Source organism: Pavona decussata, unplaced genomic scaffold (assembly GCF_977016875.1).
Source record: "Pavona decussata unplaced genomic scaffold, jaPavDecu1.1 SCAFFOLD_172, whole genome shotgun sequence".
In the NCBI taxonomy this organism is placed as follows: domain Eukaryota; kingdom Metazoa; phylum Cnidaria; class Anthozoa; order Scleractinia; family Agariciidae; genus Pavona; species Pavona decussata.
In genome coordinates, this window is record NW_028145583.1 from 6,340 (window position 1) to 27,500 (window position 21,161).

The window sequence follows — 21,161 nt, forward strand, 5'->3', positions numbered from 1 at the left end:
GAGAGTTGTTCAGTGGTGTTGCTGTCGGGAGAAACATAAGAACGGTGGTGAACATTATCATCTCGCGCTGAAACTGGATCGTAATGAACGCTGGTTATCGGCGAAGGAATTTTTATTGAAGGAATTTGGGATTTCAGTTCACTTTTCCAACAAGCATCACAACTATTTCAGCGCGCACCAAAAACTCATTTTGCAAAGGATATTTCCCTGACTGCTGATACTCCAATCTTCTGCACAGGAAAGCGTCCGCTCATGTATATTAAAAATGGCTTAGTAGATGAACGTGAAACGGAAATGATGAATGTGCGTTGGAGAATTTTTTATTTCAATTTTCAAATCCCGCGGGAGCAGCAAAGAGAAATCCCGCCATGTGCACGATGTTTTGTAAGCCGGCTTATTTGTGGCGAGCCAGACCTAGAATTCGGCATGTAACGATTAACTTGACAGTTTCAAGGCAATGGTGAAATAAAACAACGATTAACACAGGTTTTCAACGGTTAACACCGAATGCTCTTGAAAAGAATAGATAGTCATTTCTTTTAATACAAAACTGCTGTTAATCGTTGTTAATCGTTGAAAGTGCTAAATGTCTTCTTGTTAATCGTATGCAATTAAAGTATTTTGCGTTATTAAGAGTTATATGTAAACAAACGGAAGAAAGGTAGATGTTACGGCAAGAAATGGACACATTTTCTCTTGTAGAATGTATTTGTTGACGTTTGTGACATGCCTGTCACGCACGCTGTACTATGTAACACAATAAAATACTAGCGTGACGTAATCTTCTGATTATTACTTGGTCAGAAAAGACTGCCTTCGTGTCCTGAGTTGCAAGAATAATAAATGTATATTAAATACAAGTATTAATACTTAGTGCGTTGTCCTTTTCCAGTAATAATGGGATCCATACGGCCACCCATAGTGTCTATAATCTTGTCGATTACCTCTGATGGAAAGTTGTACATTGTTCTAATTACACGTGATGAAAATTCATCGAATGTCTCACGCGTAATGTTTAATTCTACAGCCTGTTTTCTCAGCTTTTTTTAAACAAGATTAAGGAAATTCTCGATAGCATCTATGTCACGGCTGCGAGGCGGAATACATAATTGTTTTGCCCTTTTTATTTTAAGTACTCTTCTAACAAGAGCAGAATTCTGGTTCGGTGCGTTGAGTTGTACAAACATGCGAGAACCATTCTTGTCTGCTCTTGCAAACATAGAATCAAATTTTCCATTAACAAAAGAGGCAAATGAACGGCTGTCCAGATTATCATATGCATGACACTCAATTACTCCTTTATCGTAACTAATGGCCACCATTAATCTTAAAACGCGACCTCCACTCCCCTCTTTGCATCCTTTAGCTGTGCATCCCTGAATAAGCCCTTCGCATGCTCTCCTCCATACTCTCCCTTGTGGCGTTCTAGCTTGATCCGCCAGATTTCTTTTATAATAGAAACTGACACCATCCAAATTTAAAGCAACCGTATTGCACCAAATATCCCGAGAGTGGTTATTTTTTATGTTCTTTGCAAAGTGAACACGTTGACGCATGTCATCCTCGGACATCAAGCCTTTTTTACGCGCCTGCAGGAAGTGGTAGCCTTCCTTGTGCAGAAAACGCCAAACGGTCCTGCTGCTTACTTCATTAGGCTTTAGACCAGCCCGCTCCTTAATCCTACTGGAAGAAAAATGTCCTTCCTCTTTTCGTAGCGCTCGCAAACAGCGAATAATTTTTCTCTGGTCACGCGCGTACAACTTGCCTGCGCGTATAAACGGGACCGGTCTGTTTCACGGATATGAACTCGTCTCGAATTCTGTATACCGATGCAAGTGAAATGTTGCATTGTTTCAGTATCTCTACAGCTGGTAATATCTTCTGCCGCGCCAAATATGCAATATACGCCTTTCTTTGCGAGTCAATGGCGCCCATAAAAACCATTGTATAACTGGCGAGGTGATGAGATAATGCATCTCTTTGCGTTACAAATTAATTACAACCATTATCTCCGCGAATTAGAACCAATTAACGGCAATATTCCTGGACGTTAATTAGTACCCAATGTCCAATTACATATCACCCGACTGGGTTTCTGTGCAGGGTTAGATCTCTGTTTTTAAACAATTTGTCTGTTTTACAATCGTGGACAATTCTCGTTAAGAAATCTGAACGCGGCCTACCAAAAACAATTATTTCCTATTCCTCCCCTCGAATTTCTACAAGTTCCTTCTCCCTCCCCCCCTCCCCCTATACAATGTTGATTTGGGAAATGCTGATTGCCGTGAAACTGTTCGTGACCCACCAAACAACATTGAGTTGGGGGGAGGGGGGCGGGGAAAATATGGTCGTTCGATTGTTTACTTGTCAAAACGCTTGGAAGGGTACGTTTTCTTAACCGTTTTGTCCACGATTGTGTCAGCCAATTTTTTTCCATTTCCTCAGAACTCAAAAAGTTTGAACTTCCCGGGAGCCGTGGATAGACACACCGGTCGGTGTTCTCTAAGTTACGCGTACGTTAACGTCAGTGTTTTATTTAGCAGAGATGTAACAAGCCAAAAATTGATCATGCCGGTCGTGATATAAACAACTCGCGTGTCGTTCTGGCCACTTGTTTTGCCATTGTTCAGTGAAATTAGTAACCACCAACACTATGGATCTTTTGAAAAGCTATGAAAGTAATGAATCTAGTTCAGAGGAGCCGGGTAAATCGTTATCCGAAGATTCTCTCCTTAGAAGTGACCTACGCAGTGTTTATTTGGTGACATATAGCCAGGCAGATATTACTAAATTTCCAACCCGGGAAAATTTCGCCTCAGCAGTTGTGTACGCATTTTCTCAATTGCAAGGCAAAGGGAGAGTTGTTCAGTGGTGTTGCTGTCGGGAGAAACATAAGAACGGTGGTGAACATTATCATCTCGCGCTGAAACTGGATCGTAATGAACGCTGGTTATCGGCGAAGGAATTTTTATTGAAGGAATTTGGGATTTCAGTTCACTTTTCCAACAAGCATCACAACTATTTCAGCGCGCACCAAAAACTCATTTTGCAAAGGATATTTCCCTGACTGCTGATACTCCAATCTTCTGCACAGGAAAGCGTCCGCTCATGTATATTAAAAATGGCTTAGTAGATGAACGTGAAACGGAAATGATGAATGTGCGTTGGAGAATTTTTTATTTCAATTTTCAAATCCCGCGGGAGCAGCAAAGAGAAATCCCGCCATGTGCACGATGTTTTGTAAGCCGGCTTATTTGTGGCGAGCCAGACCTAGAATTCGGCATGTAACGATTAACTTGACAGTTTCAAGGCAATGGTGAAATAAAACAACGATTAACACAGGTTTTCAACGGTTAACACCGAATGCTCTTGAAAAGAATAGATAGTCATTTCTTTTAATACAAAACTGCTGTTAATCGTTGTTAATCGTTGAAAGTGCTAAATGTCTTCTTGTTAATCGTATGCAATTAAAGTATTTTGCGTTATTAAGAGTTATATGTAAACAAACGGAAGAAAGGTAGATGTTACGGCAAGAAATGGACACATTTTCTCTTGTAGAATGTATTTGTTGACGTTTGTGACATGCCTGTCACGCACGCTGTACTATGTAACACAATAAAATACTAGCGTGACGTAATCTTCTGATTATTACTTGGTCAGAAAAGACTGCCTTCGTGTCCTGAGTTGCAAGAATAATAAATGTATATTAAATACAAGTATTAATACTTAGTGCGTTGTCCTTTTCCAGTAATAATGGGATCCATACGGCCACCCATAGTGTCTATAATCTTGTCGATTACCTCTGATGGAAAGTTGTACATTGTTCTAATTACACGTGATGAAAATTCATCGAATGTCTCACGCGTAATGTTTAATTCTACAGCCTGTTTTCTCAGCTTTTTTTAAACAAGATTAAGGAAATTCTCGATAGCATCTATGTCACGGCTGCGAGGCGGAATACATAATTGTTTTGCCCTTTTTATTTTAAGTACTCTTCTAACAAGAGCAGAATTCTGGTTCGGTGCGTTGAGTTGTACAAACATGCGAGAACCATTCTTGTCTGCTCTTGCAAACATAGAATCAAATTTTCCATTAACAAAAGAGGCAAATGAACGGCTGTCCAGATTATCATATGCATGACACTCAATTACTCCTTTATCGTAACTAATGGCCACCATTAATCTTAAAACGCGACCTCCACTCCCCTCTTTGCATCCTTTAGCTGTGCATCCCTGAATAAGCCCTTCGCATGCTCTCCTCCATACTCTCCCTTGTGGCGTTCTAGCTTGATCCGCCAGATTTCTTTTATAATAGAAACTGACACCATCCAAATTTAAAGCAACCGTATTGCACCAAATATCCCGAGAGTGGTTATTTTTTATGTTCTTTGCAAAGTGAACACGTTGACGCATGTCATCCTCGGACATCAAGCCTTTTTTACGCGCCTGCAGGAAGTGGTAGCCTTCCTTGTGCAGAAAACGCCAAACGGTCCTGCTGCTTACTTCATTAGGCTTTAGACCAGCCCGCTCCTTAATCCTACTGGAAGAAAAATGTCCTTCCTCTTTTCGTAGCGCTCGCAAACAGCGAATAATTTTTCTCTGGTCACGCGCGTACAACTTGCCTGCGCGTATAAACGGGACCGGTCTGTTTCACGGATATGAACTCGTCTCGAATTCTGTATACCGATGCAAGTGAAATGTTGCATTGTTTCAGTATCTCTACAGCTGGTAATATCTTCTGCCGCGCCAAATATGCAATATACGCCTTTCTTTGCGAGTCAATGGCGCCCATAAAAACCATTGTATAACTGGCGAGGTGATGAGATAATGCATCTCTTTGCGTTACAAATTAATTACAACCATTATCTCCGCGAATTAGAACCAATTAACGGCAATATTCCTGGACGTTAATTAGTACCCAATGTCCAATTACATATCACCCGACTGGGTTTCTGTGCAGGGTTAGATCTCTGTTTTTAAACAATTTGTCTGTTTTACAATCGTGGACAATTCTCGTTAAGAAATCTGAACGCGGCCTACCAAAAACAATTATTTCCTATTCCTCCCCTCGAATTTCTACAAGTTCCTTCTCCCTCCCCCCCTCCCCCTATACAATGTTGATTTGGGAAATGCTGATTGCCGTGAAACTGTTCGTGACCCACCAAACAACATTGAGTTGGGGGGAGGGGGGCGGGGAAAATATGGTCGTTCGATTGTTTACTTGTCAAAACGCTTGGAAGGGTACGTTTTCTTAACCGTTTTGTCCACGATTGTAGTAACATTTGAGTTTACTATCCAGAACATAATTTTCATTCACATGCGGTAGGATGCTGATTTTGCCATTTGTCTTTTTCATAACAACTCAAAAAGGTGTATCATTTGTTTACTTTTTAGCAGCTTCAACTTATTGTTTTAATTAAAAGAGTGAAGGCTATGAAGTCTGCTAAGAGTGTTTGCTTTAATATTAGTTCCTCTTCTCTTGATTCACATATATAATTGTCATTTTGGTTTGTCCTTGCAGTACTTTACAATTTTTACTAGCCAAAATATTGAGCCTATCGAATGAAGTAACTAAATTGAATGATTACCATGAGAAGTAGTAGAGTTAAAGCGACCATCTTGTTGGTCTCTCAAAAATTTGCATACAAAGTAAACATCTCTCCTCTTCCCAGTCACAGGTTCTTACTCATTCCCTCTAGAAGCCTTCCTTCACTTCTTGCATTCACTTGAAAATAGAATGCCAATTATGCAGGCTAATCTACATACTCGTAATGAGCACTGAGACTGGACCTGTTTTGTAGTGTGTTGGGAAAAATTGATTCCATAACTTGTACTTGTTTGCGTATAAACAGCCTTTTTTTAATAGTTTAGTTGGACTTTATGGGTGTGGCAACTTGATGCCCCTCCTACCTCCTTGTCCCTGAATATTCCCCCTGGGGTGCTGACGGTGATTCTTTGATCTGCATTTGTGTGCTGTTGCCATGGCATTATAGCTGGATATCATCGAGTCGCAACTAACATGTGATCAGGGCTTCTTTCATTTTAGCTGGTAAACTATTCTGGAGAGAAATGCCAGTCCTCGTCCAAGCCCTTCCTGTAACTGCCCACTTTTTTGTTTGATTAAGATTTTTTTTAACCAGATAATTAAAATGACTTCTGCAAATACAAAACTACTGCAAAAAAAAAAAATACCAGGAAGTAGACCATAAAACAAGGTTAATTTGAGAAAACATCCTGCACTTACTGTAACATTATTACACGGAATGCCCGCAGGGCAGGCTTTGTCTAGGTTTGGGTCGGGTATCTTTTTTTTTTCTTTATGGTAGCCACAAATCGGCACATTAATTTATGCATTTAACTCTTCCCTCTACCAGTAAGGAGGTATTGTTCTGATTGTCTTCTACAGAAGCGGCCCAATCAAAATCTATTATTCAGGCACATATCATGAGAGAGGGGACCCACTCATCCTTTCCTGTGTGACGTCAAATCATTATTTGATTTATTCATTAAACCTATATTAAATTTTGCCCTCTCCCAGAAGGGATTTATTGTTCTGATTGTCTTGAACAAAAACGGCCCAATCAAAATCTATTATCGGCACATATTTCACGAGGGAGGGGACCCACATATTTCTACCTGTGTGACGTCAAAGCAAGTCATCATTTGGAAAAGTTGTTTTCGTTCTATGGCGGCCACGTGTTTGAATTTAAGACTCTGATCTGCCGTTTTCAGAAAGAAAACAAACCTTTTTCAAGCAGTAAATCGAAATAATAACTTCTAGGTAGTACTCGACAGTTCAAACAATGGAAATTGGGAGAGTTCACAGCGAAGAAATTACGCTTTCAAAAACAGATCGAATAAATCAATGCGAAGGATCAGAGCTAGAGGAGGCCAGACCAGTTCAGCTGGGTCATGGCGTTATTGCAGAGTTATTTCTGGTATGATTCCCAGTAACACAACGATAAAATATCACGCAATATATCTCAATAAAACTATTCAATTATTTCAATTGCGAAGGGAGGATAGCTTTTAAATATCTGCAAAACATACAATGGGAATAATTGGGGCTACATTAAGCATTCCGTGTAAATGCCATTAGCCGGGCATCTTGTATTCTTTTAACATGCATATGGCAGTCATTGACGTTCAAATCAGTATTGTACATGTAGGATGTTTGTAATGTGAACCAAGTTGAATGGCTTAGCTGTAAACACAGCAATAATACAACTAACCAGTCACATGGAATGTTTTAAGTTTTGTGCTTTTTTGATGTTGCAAAGGCTTTTTAGCTCACGATTTATTTTTTTGGTTTTTAGTTACTTTTCAGGTATTAAATAGCAGTAAAGAAGAATGCTAAGAGTCGCGGGGCATAAAGGAGGCCACTTAAACACCCACAAATGCAAACTGTGTGGTAAGTGTTTTAGTCAAGCAACAAACTTAAGAACTCATGAAAGAGTACATACTGGAGAGAAGCCTTATGAATGCAAACAGTGTGGCAAGTGTTCTAGTCAAGCAGGGCACCTAAGGAGACATGAAAGAGTCCACACTGGAGAGAAGCATAATGAATGCAAACAGTGTGGCAAGTGTTTTAGGCAAGCAGGACATCTCGAGGGACATGTAAAAGTTCATAATGGAGAGAAGCCTTATGAATGCAAACAGTGTGGCAAGTGTTTTAGTGAAGCAGGAAATCTGAGGAGACATGTAAAGATTCATACTGGAGAGAAGCCTTATGAATGCAAACAGTGTGGCAAGTGTTTTAGTGAAGCAGGAAATTTGAGGAGACATGTAAAGGTTCACGCTGGAGAGAAGCCTTATGAATGCAAACAGTGTGGCAAGTGTTTTAGTGTAGCATGGAGCCTGCGAATGCATGGATACGTCCATACTGGAGAGAGGCCTTATGAATGCAAACTGTGTGGTATGTGTTTTAGTGTAGCATGGAGCCTGCGAATGCATGGATACGTCCATACTGGAGAGAAGCCTTATGAATGCAAACTGTGTGGTATGTGTTTTAGTGTAGCATGGAGCCTGCGAATGCATGGATACGTCCATACTGGAGAGAAGCCTTATGAGTGCAAACAGTGTGGTATGTGTTTTAGTGTAGCATGGAGCCTGCGAATGCATGGATACGTCCATACTGGAGAGAAGCCTTATGAATGCAAACTGTGTGGTAAGTTTTTTAGTGAAGCAACACTTTTAAGAACACATGAAAGAGTCCATACTGGAGAGAAGCCTTATGAATGCAGGCAGTGTGGGAAGTGTTTTAGTCAAGCAGGAAATCTGGGGAGACATGTAAAGGTTCATACTGGAGAGAAGCCTTATGAATGCAAACAGTGTGGCAAGAGTTTTAATTTAGCAACAACCTTAAGAACACATGAAAGAGTCCATACTGGAGAGAAGCCTTATGAGTGCAAACAGTGTGGCAAGTGTTATACTGTAGCAGGACATCTAAAGGAACATGAAAGAGTCCATTCTGGAGAGAAGCCTTATAAATGCAAAGAGTGTGGCAAGTATTTTCGTGTAGCAGGGAGCCTGCGAATGCATGTAAGTGTCCATACTGGAGAGAAGCCTCATGAATGCAAACAATGTGGCAAGTGTTTTACTCAAGCTGGAACTCTAAAGAGACATAAAAGAGTCCATATTGGAGAGAATCCTTATAAATGCAAACTTGTGTTGGCAGATGTTTTGTCACGGCTGGACATCTGAGGAGACATGTAAACTTTCATACTGTGTTGAAAACAGTGCAACACGTTTTGCACATGTATCCCATCAGGATGCTAGAGATTGCTTCATGATCACACATCCAGAAAAACCTACACTTTGCTAGAACACCACTACTGGATGAGACCAGAAACTGGTCATGTTGAAAAACATCTGCTAGATTTGTCAAGATGAGTTGAGTTGAGTAGTGAGGCGCTACTTTTTGACCACTATAAAGATCATTTAACTAATGATTAAATTAACTTTAGTTTAGTCTCTCTTCCCCTATCACCGTATGCAGCTGGTGATGGTCAGGTTTTTGTGCAACATTCAATGCATTTTGAATAAAAGGGTCAATATACAAACGTTCCAGTTGCAGTTATACCCACCTAATTATCATCCACTTAATTGCATTACCCTATTATTACAGGCGCATGTATTTGCCCAGCCAAAACATTTTACTTAGTATTAAATCGCTAAAATAGACAGCCTTCTGATATAAACACCTGTTCCCATCCCCCAGTGTCCTTGGTAATAGGCCATTTCTGAGTTGCTGCGAATCTCACTACAAAAGCAAGGCTATGTGCAAAACTTTTCACATGAAAATTAGTTTTGTTTGGATGTGAATGAAAGCAAATTTCTATAATAAAACCTTTGCACTTAGCTTAGCCTTAGCGTAATGAGGTTCAAATGAGGTTCAAAACAACTCAGAAATGGTCTATTTCAATGAAATGCACAGGCATCCCAATGTCTTGTTGCTGGAGAGCGTGTAATAATTAGTTTGTCATGGGACGATGATCTTTGAGTGGAAGCAGGATTGCGCTGCAGGCGTTATAATTCTTTGTGTTGGGAATATAACATTTCTCAATTGCGAACTTTAAATAATGCTAAATTTTAACTGTCTTCCTTTGCTGTCACCGTTGAATAAACATCTAAACCTGAAGAAGGCTGGTTTGGCCAGCCGAAATATTGTTTTAAAATATATTACGTTGTGTCAGCTTTGCAGTAGTCTTTGGACTTCTCATCGTCTATTTTTCAAGTTTGGCTGATTAGATCTCCTGTGAGATCCAACGTACAAGCAAGCAGGATCTTCGTTCACGGCTTTTGCAGTTTTTAAAATTTTCAACCGTTGAATAGTGTGATCCTGTGGGGAGTGGGGTTGGGCTGTCGCACCAAGGAATATTTCGAAGAATTATTCCAACTGTAAACTTATTGTCATTTTCCTTCCCAGGCGTCCTTTATATATCTGAAATATTTTAGAGATAGTATTTGCCCATAAGTACCGTACGATTGTTTGTTGGGCCAGTACTGTGATCATTGTACTAATTTTGGGGTAGTTGGAATCAGCCTTATCTCATGGTAGGTTCTACCGTTTTTACCAAATAAACAAGTTTAACTCCGTGGAGAGAAACAACGCCGTGAGTTTTAGGCTTTGCTGGTTATACCACCTTTCCATTTTTACCAAATAAGCAAGTTTAACTCCGTGGAGAAAAACAACGCCGTGAGCTTTAGGCTTTGCTGGTTATACCACCTTTCTATTTTTATCAAATAAACAAGTTTAACTCCGTGGAGAGAAACAACGCCGTGAGCTTTAGGCTTTGCTGGTTATACCACCTTTCTATTTTTATCAAATGAACAAGTTTAATTCCGTGGAGAGAAACAACGCCGTGAGCTTTAGGCTTTGCTGGTTATACCACCTTTCTATTTTTATCAAATAAACAAGTTTAACTCCATGAAGAGAAACAACGCCATGAGCCTTAGGCTTTGTTGGTTATACCACCTTTCCATTTTTATCAAATAAACAAGTTTAACTCCGTGAAGAGAGACAACGAGTTTTAGGCTTTGATGGTTATACCGGCTAAGACTCAACACTGGCCGAGGAAGCGGAAGAGAGTAGTATTGTTATAGAGGTACATTTGTGCGGCCCTCGTCAGTTTTAACAGAGACAGCGGCTTGAAGGGACTTCCAGGTTTCAGTCCCAGGGGGTATACTCGGGTGTAAACGTGACGGGGGGGGGGGGGGGGGGAGGGAGGGCGACGTATTTTTTTGGGTCTGAAAAATATAAGCGTATTTTTTGGGGTTCGAATTTCTGCAAGGCTAATAGTTCTTACGCAATTCAAGCCAAAGTTCGCACAAGATCCGAAAGGCAGAAAGGCAATAATTTGTATACTGTTCTTAAGATTGCATTTTTAGGGTATAAAAGTCATGTATTTTTTTGGGTGTAAAATTTCCAGTCTTGTATTTTTTTGGGTGCACAATATAAGGTCCATGTATTTTTTTGGGAGCAAAATATTAGGCTCCGGTGGACCCCCCCCCCCCCCCCTCCGTCATGTTTATACCCGAGTACCCCCCTGGGAGTCAAACAACTGTCTTCATTTGCGCAATAAAAGGAAATGTGATGTAACATTTTTTTGGTCATGTTTTGCCCGTCCAACTTTACCGCGCCGCAAATGTTCTCGGAGTCCCAAATGTTTCCCAACCGGAAATGATCCCCAAATTGAACCGAAATGATCCCCAAAATCGGGACCACAAATGAAGTTGGAGATACAAATGTTCTTATCATCAAAATTGCACGCCCTTTCTTATTTTTATTTTAATACCGGATTCTCGGGGCTTTGCCGTTTCTCTTTTGTAAACATTTTTTTCGTCCCGATGTCGCGAGCAGAATTTCCGTCTCTATCTGACTGTCCATGTTAAGATCTCTATGACGTATCCTCGGATATATCAAGTGAGATTATTTTATTAAACGTTCCTTGTTACCTTAGGTTTCTACAGCGGTACTCTAAAGGCAGCGATTTATTTCAATACATATTTATATTTATTTACCTCTTTATTTATTTATTTATTTATTTATAATAATAATAATAATAATATTTAATACTTATATTGCGCTTTTTTCTATAAAAATACTCAAAAGCGCATTACAATATTATTAATAACTAAATTAAAAACCAGTAAAATTACCCGATAAAATTACAATATTTAAAAATAAATAAATAATCAACTAAAAGCCTTCTTAAATAAATATGTTTTAAAAGAGCGTTTTAAAGAGTCGATTGATGTTTCCTGTCTTATTGGCAGAGGAAGACTGTTCCATAAAAAGGGGGCAGCCATCGATAACGCGCGATCTCCCAAAGTCTTCTTTGTTCTTAGCCGAGGTCTTTCTATTGTTACGGCGTAGTTGGTAACATGAGTCCGGTAAGACAGAGACAAGATCCTTAAGATAGCTAGGCGTAACACCGTGAAGAATCTTAAATGTAACAAGGAGAATCTTGAAATCTACGCGCAAGTGCATTGGTAGCCAGTGGAGTTCTCTTAGCAAAGGAGTAACGTGGCAATACTTAGTGCGCAGTAAACCAATCGAGCACTGGCATTCATGACTCTTTGAAGTTTCTTAATTTGATACTCAGGAGCACCGTACAAAAACCATTTCAGTAGTCAAGCCTGCTTGAGATGAACATTTAATTTATTTACTTATTTAGTTATATATTCAATAAAATTTGAGTTTTCACGAGGTTAACAGAGCCGTTGAAGACGGACTGGAATAATTTTTCTGGAGACGTCAGTTTCAGATCACTGCATATGAGGCATATGAGACGACAATCCACAGTCCTTGACATCCTGGCCCCAGTTGTTCAAAGAGCGGATAACTTTATCCACTGGATAAGTCGCCATCCAGCGGAGCAAATGTACTCCAACCAATGCTTTTGGCAAGTTTTCCACACAATCCCATTCTTAAATTTGACATATGCTTCTACTTTATTCACAAATTATAGGGCTATCGAGAAAATCTTGCACACATTTATCTGCCGGATAGCGAACTATCCAGTGGATAAAATAACGCCCTTTGAACAACTGGGGCCTGGAGTCCACTCAACTCCACTTCACACGACAGTCCACTGCCCACACAACTGCACTGTCTAGAACATTTCACCGTGGTTACTAAAACAAGGAATGACCTAAAATGATCTAAAATTAATCTAAAATGACCTAAAATGATCTTAAATGATCTTATTTTTTAATTTTATAACAAAGACTAGTGAGCAGCACAGCGGAAGACTTCTTGTAGTTATATACTTTTTGTTTATTTCCAACGCGTTTCGTCTCTATCGGAGACTTCTTCAGGGAAATTCCCAATAATTACTGTATCATAACCGCGGCTTTTAGTTTTTCCCCAGCAACGTGGTTTTGATTGGTGCGAAGTTCCAAGTTTCGCTCAGCAACGTGGTTTTGATTGGTACGAAGTGCCTAGTTTTTCCCCAGCAACGCGGTTTTGATTGGTACGAGGCGAAGTTCTATGATTCGCCTTTTGATTGATGCAGCTATTTTATATGGAACTGACAAAGAGTTATCTTTTCTTCATGCGGTACGCTTGACTTGTTAACTGCGTGTTTATTTAAGGAAATTGACGCACATTATATATGCCTTTAATTACATTGTTTACAAAAGCGTTTGATCAGTGTTTACACAAGAATTTAGCCTTGTCGTGTGCGACCGGAAAACGAACCCGAAAAAAATTGGTCAGTGTCGATATTTTTGGGTCTTTCGGACCGACCAAAAAAATAGATTCGCTCAAGTGCGGTTTGTTTACGCAACTTTGTCATCGAATCGGCTTACGTGCAACCATCGGCACTTTTCGAGTCTTCTTCGGTCTTTCCGGCAGTTCACAGGAGCTTCCTTGTATCAGCCTTTTTGGTAAGCACTCAGTTCTGTAATTCTGTAATTTTATCTTGGTTTCACTTCATTTAGATCATTTTAGAATATTTGGAATTTATTTTAGAGCATTTTAGGTCATTTTAGATCATTTTAGATTCATTTTAGGTCATTTTAGATAATTTTAGGTCATTTTAGGCCATTTTAGATCATGTTAGGTCATTCCTTGTTTTAGTAACTACGAACCTTTCACTTCCCACACGACATCCCACGTCCACTTCATTCCGCTGTCCAGGACAATTTAATGTCCGTTACATTCGATTCCACTGTTCCCAAAATTCCAATGTCCTCGCCATTATCTCGTTTCCTCGAGATCCTTAACTGCTGGGTAACCGCCCGTTGCACACTTCTCGAGAAAGAGTGTTGTGCTTGGTTTATCGTTCGTGTCCTTCGTGATCAAGTAAGCGGCAAGATTTCTTTCATTGCAGGTAAGTCAGTCTGTTCAGTTTACTTTTAGGTATCGTAAACGTCATCGGGGGATGGCGACAATCAAAGGACACGTTTAGATATGCAAACTATGTGAACAAATCCTCTTTTGTTTTGTACATCAATATGGCGGAAAATATGTAAACCACCTATACAGACAGCGTTTATAGTTGGAGGGTTTTGTTTTCACCCCTACACAGAAAGTTGCCTCTAAGACCTTTAAAGAAAACAAAAGGCACTGATGCTTGTCTTAAATTGTCATGTCACTGCGACGTACGTAACCAATCGAACAGTTCGGTAGTGGAACTTAATCGAAATTAATCGAACGATTGGGTTCGATTAGTTCGGAAATCGAACACAATCGAAACAAAAAATTTTTGTGAGAGTTCGATTGAGTTCGATTTCCGAACCTAATCGAACGATACAAAAATCACTTAAAATGTGCCAGTTCAGCGGCGGGACTGTCTTAGGATATCTAAATAAGTAAAAATTAATAACAATAACTGATTCGCACTTAGTGTAAGACCTGATCATTAGTTTTTGGTGTGAAAGTAAACGCACGAAAGTTCTCAAACCTATGTTATGCAAATAACGCTCAACTATTTAAACACTCGCGGGCCGCTCAATCAAGCGCGTCCGCCTAAAGCCATGATGTGTCAAGAGTGTGGATAAGCCTACAAAATTTTTGATTATTGCTGTTAAATAGATGCAACTAGTGCAAGAATAAAACGCTACCCACATATCAATGACGCCCAGTAGCCTTCACATCAGGTAACACTTCGCAACGAAAGCGCGAATCAATAACTTATAATCACTTTATTGAAATAACCTTTGGGAATAAAAAAATACGGTGAGTTAACTGTAAAGTCAAAAGCGATATAAGTTCAACAGACTATAAGAATGCAAATTAGTTGCAAAGAGAAGGAGAATGATTGTCGGTTGCACAAGGTGACTTCCGTTGATAGCTTTGATTTCATAGCATTTCGCACCCTCACAATAGCAACCATCATGGTTCAAATGCATGTATATCCAGATCCAAGTGGCCGATACATGCTTGGAGCTTTACGTGGCAGTGTTGAATGTTGAATGACACTGTCTTGTGCATCAATTCGTCAAAACTGAAAATAAATCAATTTTTGTTGCTGGAGTCATCCCCAGACAGTGTGTGTTCTCATACTCCGACCACCATTTTCAACTAACAATCGGACCCGGGGAAACCAACTAGAAAAATATATATTACTGATGCAAAATCAAACCTAATCCACGAACTCAATGGAACCCATCAAACTCAATCGAACTAATCGAACCCATTCAAACGTTCGATTTGGTTCGATTAGCCCAATTTTTTTTGTGAGGGTTCAATTGTGTTCGATTATCGAAGTCAATCGAACCCAACGGCGTGATTGGGTTTGATTAAGTTCAATTAATGTCGCAGTTTCTATTACCATAAAGTTAACTAGAGATCTCAACAGACAAATAATAACAACGAAATGTTTGGCGAAAAGGGGGAACACCGCTCCGTGATCGGCGTGACAGACGACTCCCATAGCGTGACCATAAAGCCTTACTTATCTCCCCAGCGCTATTAAACTGTATTAATGACCAGCGCTGGATCGGACAAGTTGTAGGCAGGTCCAAAACTAAAACAATCTGATAGCCTAACTCTCCACGGCACTACGAACTGAAACCTCCGGCCAGCATAGTGCAAAGAGTATTGGCATTTTTTAAAACCAGCTCAAGCCTAATATTCCGCAGCGCTACGAGCCGACTCCGCCGGCATGCGCTGGATAAAAGCATATAACGAGCTTCAAGGTTATAGAGCTAAAAATAGCCTAAAAACACAAAGCTTGGGGAAGTCGCTGCGAGACTTAACTGCCACAGATACTTGCGAAGAAAGTATCCCCCCAAGCCAACTAAAAACAATAATTTACGGGAAAGTAACGCCGGCCATGCGCGGCGCAGCGGACAGCAACACATTGCGGGGCGTGCGTATGTAAAGCTGATAGCAGTCTGAAGACCACCTTCCTAAGACTTTAATAAGCCAGTCTGGCATGCCTGCAGCAGCCGCTGTTGAAGCAGCACCGATACGAAAACTGTGCCCTTTGAGGGAATTATGGGGTACACCGGCATTGCGTGCTGCATCCCGTAGGAGGTTAACGACCACCGACCTGGTAAGTAAACGGCCCGACTGAAAGACAAAAAGCGGCCCACGGGGACGAGCAGCTAGAAAATAATTGCGCATAGCAGTCACTGCGCAAACCTGCGAAGCGGAACACGCAATAACGAGCGTGTGCCCTTGGCGAAAGGCATCAGTCTTAGAAGCCTTAAGAAAAATTGACATTTGCTGCGGGCAAGCCAGACTAGGATGAAATGATACACAGTCGGCAGATAAATCAAACTGTGGGCGAAACTTAAAGGTCCCTTGATATGTGAATTCACTACACCGAAGAAACGCAAAAAAGGCTAGGGTAAAGGCCGCCCAAATCATTGAAAAATCTCATTCCCCCAACCACGTGCGAAGTATGGGCTGAATAGCCAGCAGCACGCCCGGAGTGACAGGTTGACGGAGGATGCGGGTCTGGCCCTGGTAACGAAGGATTCCCCGAAGAACCTTTCTCAGAAGTAATTTACCCTGGAGAGGATCACCGTGCCCACAAGAGATATGTAGATTACGAACAGCGGATAAATAGAGCTTAATGGTACTATGCCTAACTGTCCTGGCAAGGTATGAACCAAAATAAACCAGGGTACCTTCTGTGGCTGGAAGTATATCCCCTTCGCTGGACATAATTTGGTTCATGAGGCAAAATCGGATGAACCGTTTTTTCCCCTGACCCATACGTACGGTTGGTACTCCATGCCAGACCCCAGTTCGCGTAAGTTTGGACTTCCTCCCTTAGAGGGTCATGAGCAAAGGCGGGATGGTACAGGGGATGGTCTCTGCCTTGGGAGCCACTTCCCGGAATCGAGCGTCTTGAAAACGTGAGAGGGCATCAGCAATTTCGTTGGAGACCCCGGGGATGTGACGAGCTCTGACATAAAAATTATGTTTCATGGAGATGAGGACAAGGAACCTAAGAAGGTCCATGATACGAGGGAACTTTGAATGGCCCGAGTTAATGATGGCAACGACTGATTCGTTGTCGCACCAAAATTGAATTCGTTTCCCCGAGAAACGCGGGAACCAGAGGGCGCACGCGACAACTATCGGGAAAAGTTCCTGCCACTCTATACTGATACCCCGAGTCAAGTGCAACTGAAGATGAGGGGGCCACCTTCCCTGAAACCATTGACCATTAAAATAACCCCCAAAACCATTAGAACTGGCGGCATCAGTATATAATTCCAAATCCGGAGAAGGGGTAACTGTGGTGTCTAAAAAGAAAGACCGCCCATGCCACCCAGCAAGGAAAGCTTTCCACATGGTTAGGTCCTTGAAAAACTCTTTGTTTAGACGGATATGGTGAAAGCGGCTAGGGACCCCCCTGGTAAGGTTTATCATACGCTGCAGAAAGGTTCGCTCAGGAACTACTACCTTACATGCGAATTGAAGAGTTCTGATAAGGGATTGGAGTTCTACTAAGCGTACGGACCGGCGCTGGGTAAAAGAGTTGAGTAAATCCCGGGTGCGCTGAAGTTTGTCCTCGGGGAGCCTGGCCTCCATACGCACGGTATCTAGCTCAATACCCATAAATTCAAGTACTTGGGAGGGGCCCAGGGTTTTTGACGCGACCACTGGAGCACCCACGGACATGAAAAGGCGGAGTAACGTACTAAAACCTGTGAGGCACTTCATGTGGGATTGTTCAGCGATGAAAAAATCGTCCAGAATATGCAGGACATGCTGCAACCCGTAATTGTGCTTCAATATCCATTCTAGGGCGTCAGAAAACTGATTAAAGAGGAAAGGGGCTGAGCGAAGCCCAAAGGGGAGGTAGAGATCAACATAGCACTGGTCCTGCCAGTGTATCCCAAGGAGGTGCCAATCGTCGGGATGAATGGGGATAAGGCGAAAGGCTGATTTAAGATCAGTTTTAGCCATGAAAGAACCCGGGCCCAGGGACTGGAGGATATGTATGGCATCGTCCACCCGAACATACTGAAGAGTGTAGGGGTCCTTAGGGATATGGTCGTTTATACTATCGCCCTCTGGGTAGGATAAGTGATAGATCGTGCGCCATTCTGAAGAGTGTTTTTTGGGTACCACACCCACAGGGTGAAATTGGAGATTAGGGAGAGGAGGGGAATTAAATGGCCCTGCCATCTGACCCAAACCAAGCTCCTTGCGAAGATTACCTGAAACTACCTCGGGGTGCTGAATAGCTGATATGAGATTTCGAGATACCCGGGGTTTGTGAGGACCGGTATAGCCGACATGTGTACCATAACGAAGAGAATTAATTACGTTACTAACAATAATACGATCAGGGTGGCGAGAAAGTTCCCGTTCTAAAACAACTACATTAATAGGGGTGGATACTGATGGTACAGAGTTCTGGGCAAGAAACTTGACTTTATCTCTTGCTTCTGTCGCTGGAGCTGTTAGAACCACGGTGTCGTTGACCACTCTTGGAGAAACCGCTGGGGCAGTTGATAATGGAGTGGGCAGAAGATCGACAGCGACGGCAGACGTGCGGGAACGGGCAAGGACTGGAGGCACACCCAGACGACCGGTTGAAGCGGAAGCAGACGGGTCCACTCTTGGGCTGCGGGCGGGACGGGTCGGCACTGGGGCAGTCGCTTTGGCTGTGGTACGGGCTGGAGCAGACAAGACAGTGTGGCTTAGCAAGGCCAGAGAAGGTCACGGTCCAGAGTTCCAAATCAACCTGGTCCCAGTTGAGAGTTAGATCGTAGGCGGCCCTATGACGAAACTGTTCATCATAGGAGAGGAAGGCCAGACCCTTAAATTTTGTAGATGCTCTGCTTATAATTTGTTGGTATTTCAGCAGCTCGAGCGATCGCCGAGGGTACGACTCAACGATCACTAACATATAGGCGGTGTAGGCGTCTAACCACTTATGGAAAGTGTCAATATAACAGGTTTCCGTTTGCGTACCATGGTCAGAGGGGCGGAAGAGCCTGGGACCGAGTCATCTAAACGAAGCTGGATGTCGGGAGTCTGGGGCCGAGTTAATGAATCAGGCAATAACATTGTAAAGTCAATGTACTCACCCCGTAGAATCTTGTCCGTTAAGCTCTTGTCTAGGGGGCGAGTAAGGCCCAGAGGAGTAGCTGCACCTGGTCTGCGTTGTGGCAGATTTGTAGTGGCGGGCGTAGCGCTGGCGAGATACGTGGGCTGGAAAGGAAAACTCTGCACGCCTGTTGGAGAGATGAACGGACCGTATCCTGAATGGCGGTCATTTGCGTCTCAGTGAACGGCTGTGAAGAAGGCGACGTCTCCTGGTTGGCCCGAGAACCAGACTGAGGAAAATCGAGGAGATCATCGAGGTCGGCCACCGAGCTACTGGACGAAACCTCGCTGGCGTCCCCGTCGAAATCAACAGCAACAGCAACAGCTGGTTGGCTTTCAGCGGAACGGTCTTTACGCTGCCTAGCCGAGCGTTTCTGTACGCGACCGGGCTTTGTACGAGGAGCCGCACGAGGATGTTGGACTGCTTGTAGGCGCGAAACCAAATCTGCTTTACTACCAGTAATCGGTAGATTCAGGGCCTGAAGGCATAAGCGAAGCACCTCAGTGGATAAGGAAGAGAGATTATCCTGTTTGCGAGCGCGACCAGTTGCGGCTTTTAGATTCCCACGTCGACGAGCCATAATTACAAAATAGAGACACTAAAGGTAGACCTTACAGTAGGTAATACAGCAAGCGAGTGATACTCAGACTTTTACTAGACCTTTTATAGTTAGACATATGTCTAGGACTAAGCCAATGGCAAGTAAAGTACTATCGAATACAAGAGATTCACGTAGCACTGAACGAGACATGAATAGAGGTATTTATACCTTTAGCCATTCAAAACGAAGGATATAAATGTAACAGACGGTATTGCAACATGCTAGAAGAATAGGTATTGTACAAGGAGAGTAAAAGTACATCCATGACCAATTTGCATTACGAAATGCTAACTGTTGACACAGTAACAACTGAGCTCAAGAGCGTCACGCTCCATTAATTGCGTTTTACAATTATGTTGTAAAACTTTATTAATCCAACGTACAATTTGGTTCGATTAATTACGTCAGGTTTGTATAGAAGGTTTCAAAAATGTGTTGGAAGCCTTCGTCAGTTTCAACAGAGACAGCGGCTTGAAGGAACTTAAGCTAAAATTCCAGGTTTCAGTATCAGAATACCAAGTCTCAAAAACGAGCCTGTATTACGCTGTTCCAGATTCTTCTCCAATTTGACTTCATGTCATAGCTCTCTGTTGGAGTGGGAGTGCAGCCCGTTTCGTGATGAATTAACACCATAGCAAAGCCACTTAATAAATCTTCTGTCATTGATGACCGAGTCCATAGGCAGCTAAAATTACAAAATGATCATTTTCACACGTCATTATTGACACGGTGGTTAGAATGAAAGTTTTTGGTGGTTATTCACAGGGTGGTTAAAATGAAACAGTTTTTCGTGGTTATTATTACGGTTGTTAAAATGAAACAGTTTTTTGTGGTGATTCACACGGTGGTTAAATTAAAAGAGTTTTTGGTGGTTATTCACACGGTGGTTAAATTAAAAGAGTTTTTGGTGGTTATTAATACATTGGTTAAAATAAAACAGTTTTTGGGGGTTATTCACATGGTGGTTAAAATAAAACAGTTTTTGGTGGTTATTCACACGGTGGTTAAAATGAAACAAAGTTTTTGGTGGTTATTCACACCGTGGTTAAAATAAAACAGTTTTTGGTGGTTATTCACATGGTGGTTAAAATAAAACAGTTTTTGGTGGTTATTTAACCACCATGTGAATAACCACCAAAAACTGTCTTATTTTAACCACCGTGTAAATAACCACAAAAAACTGTTTTATTTTAACCACAGTGTGAATAACCACCAAAAACTGTTTTATTTTAACCACCGTATTATTAACCATCAAAAACTGTTTTATTTTAACCACTGTGTGAATAACCACAAAAAACTGTTATTTTAACCACCGTGTGAATAACCACAAAAAACTGTTTTAAATTTAACCACTGTGTGAATAACCACATAAAACTGTTTTATTTTAACCACCATGCCAATAACCACCAAAAACTGTTTTATTTTAACTACCGTATTATTAACCACCAAAAACTGTTTTAATTTTAACCACTGTGTGAATAACCACCAAAAACTGTTTTAATTTTAACCACTGTGTGAATAACCACAAAAAAC

General features: G+C 41.5%; 1 protein-coding gene and 1 pseudogene across 1 annotated transcript in view; one reads left to right on the forward strand and one right to left on the reverse strand.

The window, feature by feature from the left end:
- Positions 1-7,349: 7,349 nt before the first annotated feature.
- The window catches only part of LOC146463957 (uncharacterized), a 21,280-nt gene continuing 7,468 nt past the window's right edge, over positions 7,350-21,161 (forward strand). The window contains exons 1-2 of the mRNA XM_085083841.1: positions 7,350-7,928; positions 8,172-8,622. Coding sequence (XP_084939967.1) covers positions 7,350-7,928; positions 8,172-8,622 — 1,030 coding nt within the window. The remainder of the gene's footprint in view (positions 7,929-8,171; positions 8,623-21,161) is intronic.
- LOC146463958 (uncharacterized) lies at positions 18,350-19,607 on the reverse strand (annotated as a pseudogene).